This window comes from Dendrobates tinctorius, unplaced genomic scaffold (genome assembly GCF_039654945.1).
Source record: "Dendrobates tinctorius isolate UK_male_01 unplaced genomic scaffold, ASM3965494v1 ptg000293l, whole genome shotgun sequence".
In the NCBI taxonomy this organism is placed as follows: domain Eukaryota; kingdom Metazoa; phylum Chordata; class Amphibia; order Anura; family Dendrobatidae; genus Dendrobates; species Dendrobates tinctorius.
In genome coordinates, this window is record NW_027361960.1 from 8,743,353 (window position 1) to 8,755,922 (window position 12,570).

At 43.0% G+C, this 12,570-nt stretch overlaps 1 protein-coding gene across 2 annotated transcripts in view; it reads left to right on the plus strand.

Moving 5' to 3' along the window:
• RNASET2 (ribonuclease T2) overlaps positions 1–12,570 on the plus strand; it is a 208,907-nt gene that overhangs the window by 135,410 nt on the left and 60,927 nt on the right. For both annotated transcript variants that reach the window (XM_073560105.1, XM_073560104.1), the window contains exon 7: positions 7,317–7,430. In XM_073560105.1, coding sequence (XP_073416206.1) covers positions 7,317–7,430 — 114 coding nt within the window. The remainder of the gene's footprint in view (positions 1–7,316; positions 7,431–12,570) is intronic.

Sequence of the window (12,570 nt, forward strand, 5' to 3'; positions counted from 1 at the left end):
CTCGGAAGCCAGTGTCCGAAAACGAATGGCATACTGACTAACCGAGAGGGATCCCTGTGTCAAAGCCAGTAGCTGTAGAGAGGTGTTGTGCGTGACCCGTGGTCCCAGGAAGACTTGCTTAATAGCTGTTAAAAACTGAGCAGCGGTCCGAACTTCTGGGTCACCACGCTCCCATAGTGGCGTAGCCCACTCCAACGCCTTGCCCGACAGAAGCGAAACAATAAACCCCACCTTGGCCCGCTCCGTAGGGAATCACGCAGCCATTAACTCCAGCTGGATAGAGCACTGGCTGACAAAACCCCTACAGGAAACGCCATCGCCAGAAAATTTATCGGGCAACGGGAGGCGGGTAACTGTCGGCACGTGGGAGGACGTGGACATACGAGAAACCGCCTCTGCGATCGCCTGTACAGCAGCCTCCGAAGACTTCGCCGCTGCGATAACACTCTCAAGAGTAGCCAACCAGCCTTCTAGCTGGCGAATGCACTGAAGGAGTTGCTGCTGATCTGCCATCACTAGCCAGACCCTGGCGCTAGTATAGTGTTAGGAACGGCGGAACGCACTAAATAAAAATAATAATAAAGTGCGTTCGCTGCTCGGGGTCCACCGCGCAGTAGGTGTAACAACCGCTGTTGAGTAATGGCAGACGAGCAAAATGGCTATATAATGTGCATAGGTTCAACTTCACCCGAAGTGCGCAGAGTGGGCTCTGTTCACACACAGAGGCGCCGCAGCAAAAGCATACAAAAGGCTGAGCCTGTTAGAATCACAGGCCTCAGGTAAATGCACACATGGTATAAAGTCACAGGAGCAGGAACTAAGACAGAGGGGCTGCGTCCGTCTAGACCTACCGTGTGTGCGGCGTCGCTACTGCGAACACCAAGAAGGGCTGCAACTGCAGCGCGGCGCAGGACACTGCCGCTGGATGACACAGCTACAAAGCAGGCGCTATGTCGGATGCTAGCGCAGAGGTACGGTGTGCACAGTGGCCTAAGGCTTGCCACAGACTGGCGCAGACTACTGAACTAATTCCCTAACCACATGCGTAATATCAGAGGGAAGGGGTTTCATAATAAGTCAGTCACCAGAATCATACATCCGTCACCATTCACACATAGCAGTATAGTCTATACTAGCGCACTTTTTATAGCAGCCGGGACCTTCCGTAAGCTTCCAGATCTCCGAGATGGACCAATGAGATCTGGAGCAGGACCTGAGCACATGACTCCCGATCTCCAATGGGAAACGGTCTCATGAGCATGCTCAGTAGGAGGACAGAGGGACTTAGCCCCTGGAGAGATTAGCTGCAAGGCAATCTCCTAGATAAGGAGCAAGAGACAGTGGAATGTAAGGGTCTGGATTCCTGCAGAGCAGACGCAGGAACCTGACTCCTAACAGTTTAGGAAGGATAGGGCTCTGTTTGCTTTCAGGGTCCACGAAAGAGTCAAAAAGCATCGATGGCCACACTGGCGAAATGGATAAGAGAGGCCATCACCCTATCCTACTCCTCTTGCGGGGCGGCCATCCCGGAGGACGTAAGGGTCCATTCAACCAGGGCAGTGGCATCATCCTGGGTGGAGAAAGCCGATGCTTCAATAGATCAGATATGTAGAGCTGCCACTTGGTCTTCCCCCTCTACATTTTTCAGACATTACCGTCTAGACTTGACCTCCTCTTCAGATCTCACCTTTGGGAAAAGGGTTCTGGAGGCGGTAGTCCCTCCCTAGATGTATAATCTTTGTAATTCTCTCCGTGGTGCCGTCATGGGGGAAAGAGAAAATCGTAGTTACTTTCCGGTAATGGTATTTCTCTGATGGCACTCGTACATCCCCTCCCGTTCACACACAGGTGTGCACATTAGAGTGAGTTAATTAGCTTTAGTATTTTGCCACGCGGTGCCTCTGTTAAGCTTAATTTTGATTTTTGTATAACCATTTGAGCTGCAGCTGAAAGTTCTGTATAATGCTCTGTAAACCAACTGATGTGGGAGAGCGGTACCGCCTTTTTCACCTGTAGGTTTCCTGTCGCTGAGGGCGGATTCCTCTCTCCGTGGTGTCATCATGGGATCAGAGAAATACCGTTATCGGTAAGTAACTTTGATTTTTTGTACACAGGTCCACAAGCCACACCTTGTACTGGGGTACAAGAAGAACATGGGGGGAGTTGATCTATCTGATCAAGTCCTCCAGCCATACAGTGCCATGAGAAAAGCCAAGGTGTGGCACAAGAAGCTGGCTCTGCACATTATACAGATGGCAGTGTACAACGCCTTCGTGCTATCGTGATGTGCAGGCCAGGCCGGGACCTTAATCTAGTTCCAGGAAGTAGTAATCGAGGCCCTAATATTTGGCCATCAGATAGGAGCGGGCCACAGTACTTTGTGAACTGAAAGTGCCAGTGTTGTACCAGGTTAACATTTCCCTGGTGAAGTCCCTCAAACTGCAAAGAGAGGAAGGACGCAAAAAGGTGCAGAGTGTGTTGCAAAAGGGGAATACGAAAGGACACCACTTATCAGCGTGACACTTGCCTGACAAACCTGGTCTGTGTAAAAAAGGCTGTTTCACGCTACCACTCATCCATGGACTAATAAATTTATTTCTGACTTGCACAACTTGCATATGCCAACCTGACGCAAACCACACAACTCATATACCAACCTAATGCACTCTACACTACTCACATATGCCAACATGATGATGACACTACATGACTCACATATGTCACTACAAAATTCATATTCCAGGAAAACATTTACTCAATTCCAATATAGGGTCACTGTTTAGGCACATCATCAAATTGAGGCTAAAATAATTTTTTTTGTAGAAAGCAGCACAAGTGCTGATCGTGGGGAAGCAATCTTAGGCCTGTTTCACATTTCAGTTATTTGACGTCAGTCAAAATCCGCCAGGTTGTGAAAAAACGGATCCGTTTCCGTTGTGGCACAAACGGATGCCACCGGATCCGTTTTTTGACGGATCCACTTTAGCAGTGAGTGACTGAAATTGAAAGGAAAATAAGTCTGGGAAAAAGGAGGGAGAGAGTGATTTTCTGCCACCAGAACGGAATTTGGGGTTCAATTTCTAGCAAGGAAATTCTTCCAGGCATGCTCAGTTTCAAAAAGCGGATCCGTTGCCGAATTCCGTAAAAAAAACGGTTGTCAACGGATCCGCCGCACATAGGTGACCATTATAACAAATGGCGGATTGGTGCGGATCCGTTGCTATCCGCTACTTTGACGCAAACAAAAAACGTTTCTTTGTCCGTCCACCGAAGTCAGCGGACGACAAAATTTTGGCGGATCTGTCAAAAACCGGATCCAACGGATGACCATCCGTCAAAATCCGCCGCTAATGCAAATCAATGGGGAAAAAAACGGATCCGCAAAAAAAAAAATGGCGGATCCGTTTTTTTTTGCAAAACGGCGGATTTTGACTGACGTCAAACAACTGAAGTGTGAAACAGGCCTTACACATTAAGGCTGGAGACACACTAGCAATTTTAAAATCTGTCCGATTTTGATGCAGGAGCGTCGGACGAATGTAATGCAAGTGTGATCGCGTTTTTTCTGCGAGTACAACACCTAGCAGATTTACATCAGAATGCAGTGCGATTGCTATCTGATTGCAATGTGATTTTTAACATGAGCTTTTACATAGAGCAATTCTGTCATTTACACATCGTTTTCAAACGAAATATTCTTCAAAAAACACACACACGCACTCATATACAGTACATTGGGCCAGAAATACGAGCACCACTGACCACGGAGACGCTAGTGCATTTTTACCAAATGAATGTCCTTACATGTACTGATTTCAAGTGTGGCAATTAGAACGCAGCATTCTGAATGCAGCGAAACCACGCTGTGTGCAAAACACTAATTTTCCTGATTGTGGAGATGTACTCTAAAATGTGTGTAAGGCTGGAAGCACACATTCATTTTTATGCAGTTTCAGTTGCACTTTTTGATACCAAAGCCAGAAGTGGTTCCGGAAGAAAGAAGCAGAAGTCTTTTTTTAGATTCCACATTCCCTTTAAATACACACCTGAATTTAGTCCAAAATTTGTGTCAATAATTTGTCGAAAAGTGTGTGATGTTAGTATTTAACTAGCGCAGGTGGTGTCTGATGAATACTCGAATACAAAAAGAAAAAAATATTCACACCATACTGGTTCAGTACACTGACAAAGATGGCGGCCGCCATGGTAGCATAATGCCCAATAAAATAAATCCACTCGCTAAATAAAATAATGACACTACAGCAGAATATGGATAAAAATTGGCCTCAATGTTTATTAAAGGTTACCTGAATAAGTTTATTTAATCACCAAATTCAAATTAAATATACTGTATATACTCGTGTATAAGCCAAGATTTTCAGCACTTTTTTTGTGCTGAAAACACCCCCTCGGCTTATACATGAGTCATAGACCAGAAAGCCAGCGGGGGGATGGGGAGCAGCTGCTGCCACTGAAGAGATCATACTCCCCCCTCCCCTGCACCATCACTGGTCTCCATCACTGTATCTCCGTCCCGGGGCCTGCAGCTTCATCCTGTGTTCAGCGGTCACATGGTTCCGCTAATTAAAGTAATGAATATGCACACGACTCCACTTCCATACGCGTGGAGCGCATATTCATTAATTTATTGAGCAGTACCACGTGACCGCTCAGCACAGGAGAGCTACCTGCCCCGGGACAACGGAGAAGCAGGGAAGTGCAGAGACCACGTCAGGAGGGTGAGTATGACGGGGGAGGGTGAGCCATGCGATATTCACCTGTCCCCGTTCCACCGCTGGGCTGTGTCTTCCGCGTCCTCTGGCTGTGACGTTCAGGTCAGAGGGCGAGATGACGTGTTTACAGTCGCTGCCAGGGGACCCGGAAGACACAGCGGCGCGCGGCGGTTAAACGGATACAGGTGAATGTCATAAGTGCCGGGGGCCTGAGCCAGGGGCGACACCGGCATCTGGCCCCCAGCGACAAGAGGTGAGTATGTCTTTTTATTTTTTTTTAAATCGCAGCAGCAGCAGCATAGGAGCATATTATTCTATGGAGCACCTTATGGGGCCAGCAACCTTTATGGAGCATTACATGGGGCATATTATTCTATGGAGCATCTTATGGTGCCATCAACTTTTATGGAGCATTATATGGGGCATATTATTCTATAGAGCATCTTATAGGGTTCATCGTGAAGGTACTTTTAGTAACCTTCTCCACCTGTGTATTGCTGGACTTCTACGTTAAGTGCTGTGCGCACTCTTGCTCAAATTATTGTTGGACTTCCACGTTAAGTGCCGTACTTATTCTTGCTTCGTATTACTGCTGGACTTGTGCGTATTAGCGGTCTCGCCCCGTTATTCTGTTTGCTGTTCATTTCTATATTGTGCTGTGCACTTCGTTATTGTTGCAGGAAGTTCTCTGTTAGTTTTGGTTCAATTTCTTATTTTGTTAAATACACTTGTTTGCCTCAGCTTTGGTCTCCGTTTTTTTTTATCCCACGCAGTTACATTCCTTAATACCCACATAATGGTTACAACAACTTAATAAATTATTTAAAATGAATTAAACATAAATAAACAAAGTCCACCCAAAGTTATCTGGGCGACTATACCCAACTTAATAAATACCGCGACAGTCATAAAACAATTATAAAGGGAGGCCAGGTGGGCTGCTGCTTTGTCTTCTTTTCTTCAAGGACTGCCAGGAACTCTCCAAGTAGACTGCCTATAAAGGTACTAAAGTTTCCGCCTAAACTGAATCCACCAATCATTTTAAACTTCTCTTCCCGCACTTTTGGAGAAATAACTTTCCAGAGTACAGGTAAGTACCATAAAATAGGGAGGAGAAATATACCTATAACCATAAAATCCATAAATATATAAATAATTCCTGTAAAATAATAGAACTTTGATAATTAAATCAAATATTTCATATAATTTAATGATTAAAAAATATTTGTCATTCTGATCATCGCTACATGCTACTCCCAGTGGCTGGTAATTATTATTAAATTACGTACACATTTGAATGCAATTCATTTACTATATATATATATATATATATATATACATACATACACACAGACATCACCTCTGAGGAAGCCACACATGTCGGTGGCGATACGCGTGGGGTCGCTTCCTCCTCCTTCATCCTTGTTCACAAGCATGGCCCCACCTGCTATGTCTTCATCTTCGTACGTGCAGGTTTGGCGGTCTGCTTTCTTTGGATGCAAAAATGTTTCTTGGTATTATTCAATGTGCACCATTGAAATTTCTTATTAGAGTCTCATCAACTTCTCATTCAGCACCTATGCACTTTCTACATTTACATGGCTTGATTCTTTTTTTCTTTCTACCACACCATGTGTCTAGGATCTATATATGTTTGGATTCATGTATATATAGCGGTTTTACCATAGACACTACTTATATTATTTCCTTTCTTCTTACATGGTGCTGTGAATATAGACCCATTTCATACTGGGCTTAAAAATCTTTGCTCATTTTTTCCAGCTTGGTACACTAACCTGTTTTAAGTGTTTGACATTACTCAGTCTGCATATAGTCAGTTTGGGGTTACGTTTATTTAAGAACTTTTTTTTGGAGGAGTGTCACTGCCGTATTATAGGCATGCCATGTGTATTTACCATGTTTTAGTTTTTTAAATGTTTTTAATGTTGTCTTTTGTCTGCATTTGTTGATTACTAAATAGAGCATGTTTTTTTACTTTTATTTCAGATGATCTCAATTTTCAGCATGTGTCTCTCTCTTTCTTTTTTCAGGCGGATGGATACTCCCAACAGCCGCGCCTGCTCTCAATGTTATTAGCAGCAGCAGGTGTAGGCTGAAGGGAGTAAAAGTCCCATCAGCCGCCGTCTGCTGTCTCTCTTATCACTTGAATATAATATTCACAGTATTATCACCTGATCGCGCTAATCGCCGCCAGAGCAGGGGAGAATGATGAGAATCGTCTTCAGCACTCGGCGCCGGGGAATAGTGCTAACTGTACCGCTGCTTCCCAGGTGTCGGTGCGTGCGGTACTGATGCGGCACATGGTTGCCACACATGTGCCACAAGTATTACACACACTGACGCACAGACACTGACATCTTCGGTACCCGAAATATCAGGATGCGTGAAACCAGTCTAAGACAAACCTCTGCCACTTATTTCTTTTAAATGGGGCAATGATTCAAGAATATCAACCTAACATATTTTCTACCATTAGGTCTTGTTTTGATTTTGTCATTTTCTAGAGTGTATCTGATTAAATAAATAATGGTTGTTATTCTCAAACTGATTTCTTCTTTATAGGAAACATGAATGGAAAAAGCATGGAACCTGTGCAGCATCTTTATCATGTCTGGACTCTCAGCACAAATATTTTAGCAAGGGTCTTGACCTGTATTCAGGCGTGGATCTTAACAGGTACTAATGTGTATGTTAGGGTAATAATGAATATTTTCTTAAATATTAATATTTGTATATTAATTGTAATGTCTTGTGGAATATGTTGGCACTATATAAATGCAATTATTATAAATCTATCTATTGCTGCAAGGTTAAGACTTTGTTTTGCCTACAATGGACGGAAAGGAAAATGCAGCAACAAAAATGCATCGGAGATTCTCAAACTAAACATCATCAAATCAAAAGTAAAAAAAATAAACGAAACAGGAAGATGAAATGGGAACTTTTTAACTAAACTGTATTGAAAAAGTTATTAGAATTTTAAGTTTTAAAGGAAATTTGTCAGTAGGCATTTGCTATGTAATATGAGGAACTAGAGACTGAAACACTGATTTCAGCAATGTGTCACTTATTAGGTTGTGTGCTGTTGTTTTGTCAGCATGAAATTATCACTGCCAGACGAGGTGCCCACATACATCTTGGTCCAACTATGCCCCAACACTGATTAGTAGTATACTGTCCATATACAATGTGTGCATTGTACCCATATAGCTGCTAATATGTGGTATGGGTGAGGTTAGCATTCTCCATCCTACTACTATATGACACATCTAAAAACTCTGAATGTGTCTCAACTGCTGCACCCTGTAACTCGTCTATACCCCTGTGTACAAAACCCCCCCTCTTTTTCCAAGCGCTGGAGCAAAAAGCGCTATTTTAGCCTGCACCGCTTACTGGCTTGAGGACTTCGCATCGCATTATCTTTACAGGTACCGCTCTCTGACTTGTGCACTTACTATTGCGGCTACTCTGCAAACCGTTTACAGGCTGCAATTTGACTTTGACTTTTTTTTTTTTTTTTTTTTTAAGCTGCTATCAGGAAGAAGTACCCTGCAGTATATAACCTGTTCAGTGATTTTAGGTTTTTACCCTCACTCATGCCTTTTTAGTTCTTAACCCCTTCACCCCCAAGGGTGGTTTGCACGTTCATGACCGGGCCAATTTTTACAATTCTGACCATTGTACCTTAATGAGGTCATAACTCTGGAACGCTTCCATGGATCCCGGTGATTCTGACATTGTTTTCTCCTGATTTATTGTACTTCATGTTAGTGGTAAAATTTCATTCAAATAACTTGCGTTTATTTGTGAGAAAAACGGAAATTTGGCGAAAATTTTGAAAATTTCGCAATTTTCCAACTTTGAATTTTTATGCCCTTAAATCACAGAGATACGGCACACAAAAAACTTGATAACTAACATTTCCCACATGTTTACTTTACATCAGCACAATTTTGGAACCAAAATTTTTTTTTGTTAGGAAGTTATAAGGGTTAAAAGTTGACCTGCGATTTCTCATTTTTACAACACCATTTTATTTTTAGGACCACATCACATTTGAAGCCACTTTGAGGGGTCTATATGATAGAAAATACCCAAAAGTGACACCATTCTAAAAACTGCACCCCTTAAGGTGCTCAAAACCACATTCAAGAAGTTTATTAACCCTTTAGGTGCGTCACAGGAATTTTTTTTAATATTTAAAAAAAAATGAACATCTAACTTTTTTTCACAAAAAAAATAATTCAGGTTCAATTTTTTTTATCTTACCAAGGGTAACAGGAGAAATTGGACTGCAAAAGTTATTGTGCAATTTGTCCTGAGTACGCTGATACCTGATATGTGGGGGGGAACGACTGTTTCGGCGCATGGCAGAGCTCAGAATGGAAGGAGCGCCGTTTGACTTTTTCAATGCAAAATTGGCTGGAATTCAGATCGGACGCCATGTCACGTTTGGAGAGTCCCTGATGTACCAAAACAGTGCAAACCCCCCACAAATGACACCATTTTGGAAACTAGACCCCCTAAGGAACTTATCTAGATGTGTGGTGAGAACTTTGAACCCCCAAGGGCTTCACAGAAGTTTATAACATAAAGCCGTACAATTACAAAAAAACATATTTTTTCCACAAAAATGATCTTTTCACCCTCAATTCTTATTTTCCCAAGGGTAACAGGACCCTAAAAGTTATTGTGCAATTTGTCCTGAGTACGCTGATACCCCACATGTGGGAGTAAACCACTATTTGGGCGCATGGCAGAGCTCGGAAGGGAAGCAGCGCCATTTGACGTTTTTGGCTGGAATTGAGATCGTTCACCATGTCGCGATTGGAAAACCCCTGATGTACCTAAACAGTGGAAACCCCCCACAAATGACCCCATTTTGAAAACTAGACCCCCTATGGAACTTATCTAGATGTGAGGTGAGCCCTTTGAACCCCCAAGGGCTTCACAGAAGTTTATAATGCCAGGGCATGAAAATAAAAAAATCGTATTTTTTCCACAAACATGATCAATTAGTCCCCAATTTTTTTATTTTCCCAAGGGTAACAGGAGAAATTGAACCCCAAAAGTTGTTGTCCAATTTGTGCTGAGTACGCTGACACCCCATATGTGGGAGAAAACTACTGTATGGACACACGTCAGGGCTCGGAAGGGAAGTAGTGACGTTTTGGAATGCAGACTTTGATGGAATGGTCTGCGGGTGTCATGTTGCCTTTGGAGAGCCCCTAATGTACCTAAACAGTGGAAACCCCCACAAATGACCCCATTTTGGAAACGAGACCCCTTAAGGAACTTATCTAGATGTGTGGTGAGCACTTTGAACCCCCAAGGGCTTCACAGAAGTTTATAATGCCCGGTCATGAAAATAAAAAAATCGTTTTTTTTCCACAAACATGATCAATTAGTCCCCAATTTTTTTATTTTCCCAAGGGTAACAGGAGAAATTGGACCCCAAAAGTTGTTGTCCAATTTGTCATGAGTACGCTGACACCCCATATGTGGGAGAAAACTACTGTATGGACACACGTCGGCGCTCGGAAGGGAAGCAGTGACGTTTTGGAATGCAGACTTTGATGGAATGGTCTGCGGGTGTCATGTGCGTTTGGAGAGCCCCTGATGTACCTAAACTATTGAAACTCCCCACAAGTGACCCCATTTTGGACACTAGACCCCCCACGGAACTTATCTAGATTTGTGGTGAGCAGTTTGAACCCCCAAGTGCTTCACAGAAGTTTATAACGCTCGGACGTGAAAATAAAAAAATCATTTTTTTCCACAAAAATGATATTTTTGCCCCCAATTTTTTATTTTCCTAAGGGTAACAGGAGAAATTGGACCCCAAAAATTGTTTTGCAATTTGTCCTGAGTAGGCTGATACCCTACATGTGGGGGTAAAACACTGTTTGGGCGTATGGCAGAGCTTGGAAGGGAAGGAGCACCATTTGACTTTTTCAACTCAGAATTGGCTGGAATTGAGATCAGACGCCATGTTGCATTTGGAGAGCCCCTGATGTGCCCAAACAGTGGAAACCCCCAATTCTAACTCCAACCCGAACCCCAACACACCCCTAACCCTAATCTCAGCCCTAACCCTAGCCCTAACCCTACCCTAACCCCAACCCTAGCCCTAATGGAAAAATGGAAATAAATACATTTTTTTTATTTTATTATTTTTCCCTAACTAAGGGGGTGATAACGGGGGGTTTGATTTACTATTTATGGCGGTTTTTATGTTTGGCAGCTGTCATACGCTAAAAGACGCTTTTTATTGTAAAAATAGTTTTTGCATCACCACATATTGAGAGCTATAATTTTTCCGTATTTTGACCCACTGAGTCATGTGAGGTCTTATTTTTTGCGGGGCGAGTTGACGTTTTTATTGGTACCATTTACGGGCACGTGACATTTTTTGATCGCTTTTTATTCTGATTTTTGGGACGCAGAATGAACAATAACCAGCGTTTCATGAATTTCTTTTGGGGGGGTGTGTTTACACTGTTCCGCGTGCGGTAAAATTCATAAAGCAGTTTTATTCTTCGGGTCAGTACGGTTACAGCGATACCTCATTTAGGTCGTTTTTTTATGTTTTGGTGGTTTTATGCAATGAAAACTATTTTATATAAAAAATAATTATTTTTGCATCGCTTTATTCTGCGAGCTATAACTTTTTTATTTTTTCGCTGATGATGCTGTGTGGCGGCTCATTTTTTGCGGGACAAGATGACGTTTTCAGCAGTACCATGGATATTTATATGCGTCTTTTTTATCGCGCGTTATTATACTTTTTGTTTGGCGGTATGATAATAAATTATTATTTTTTGCTTTGTTTTTTATTTTTATTTTTTAAGGGGTTCGCTAAAGGGGTTAACTAATGGGACAGTTTTATAGGGCAGGTCATTACGGACGTGGCGATACCAAATATGTGTACTTTTATTGTTTTGTTTTCTTTTATTTCCAAAAAATGAATTTATTGGGGGAATATTTTTTTTTTCTAATTTATTTGGCGATTTTTTTAAATTATTTTAACACTTTTTTTTATTTTTTTTTACTTTATTACCTTGTCCCAGGTGGGACATCACTGTCCTGTGACAGATCGCTGATCTGTCACATCACAGATCACTGTGACAGATCAGCGATCTGTCACAGGCAGTGCAGCAGGCTTCCTAGCACCTGCGCTTTGCAGGCACTGAGGAAGCCGGTTCCCTGCAGGCCCCCGAAGGTCCCTGTCACCATGTTGGATTTGGGGGCCTGCAGGGAAGGAGCCCCCCGCAGCAGCGCAGCACATTGCGCTGCCGTGGGGGGCTCAGGGAAACACGGAGGGAGCCCCCTCCCTGCCGATGCTTTCCGTTAACCCCCGGCACACCGCGATCGTATTTGATCGCGGTGTGCAAGGGATTAACGTGTCGGGGGCGGTCCGTCACCGCCCCTGACACATTGTGCCGGGTGTCAGCTGTGATAATCAGCTGACACCCGGCCGCGATCAGCGGCGCTCACCACGTGGGCGCCGCTGATCGCGGTAGACGTACTATCCCGTCCATGGGCATAGGGGCCCGGGTCCCATGGACGGGATAGTACGTCGGATGTCAGGAAGGGGTTAATGATTGTTCAGGTTGGAACTAAGATTGCCACCAGCTTGCATATATATATATATATATATATATATATATATATATATATATTTTTTTTTTTTTTTTTCCCTTAAGCACTTCTTCTGAGGTCTTACAATCGTCTATTTCTAATTGCTATTTTCTTGCTATTATCCAACTACATAAAGAGCACTTATAAGAGGTTTTTTTTTTTATTTCTATAACCA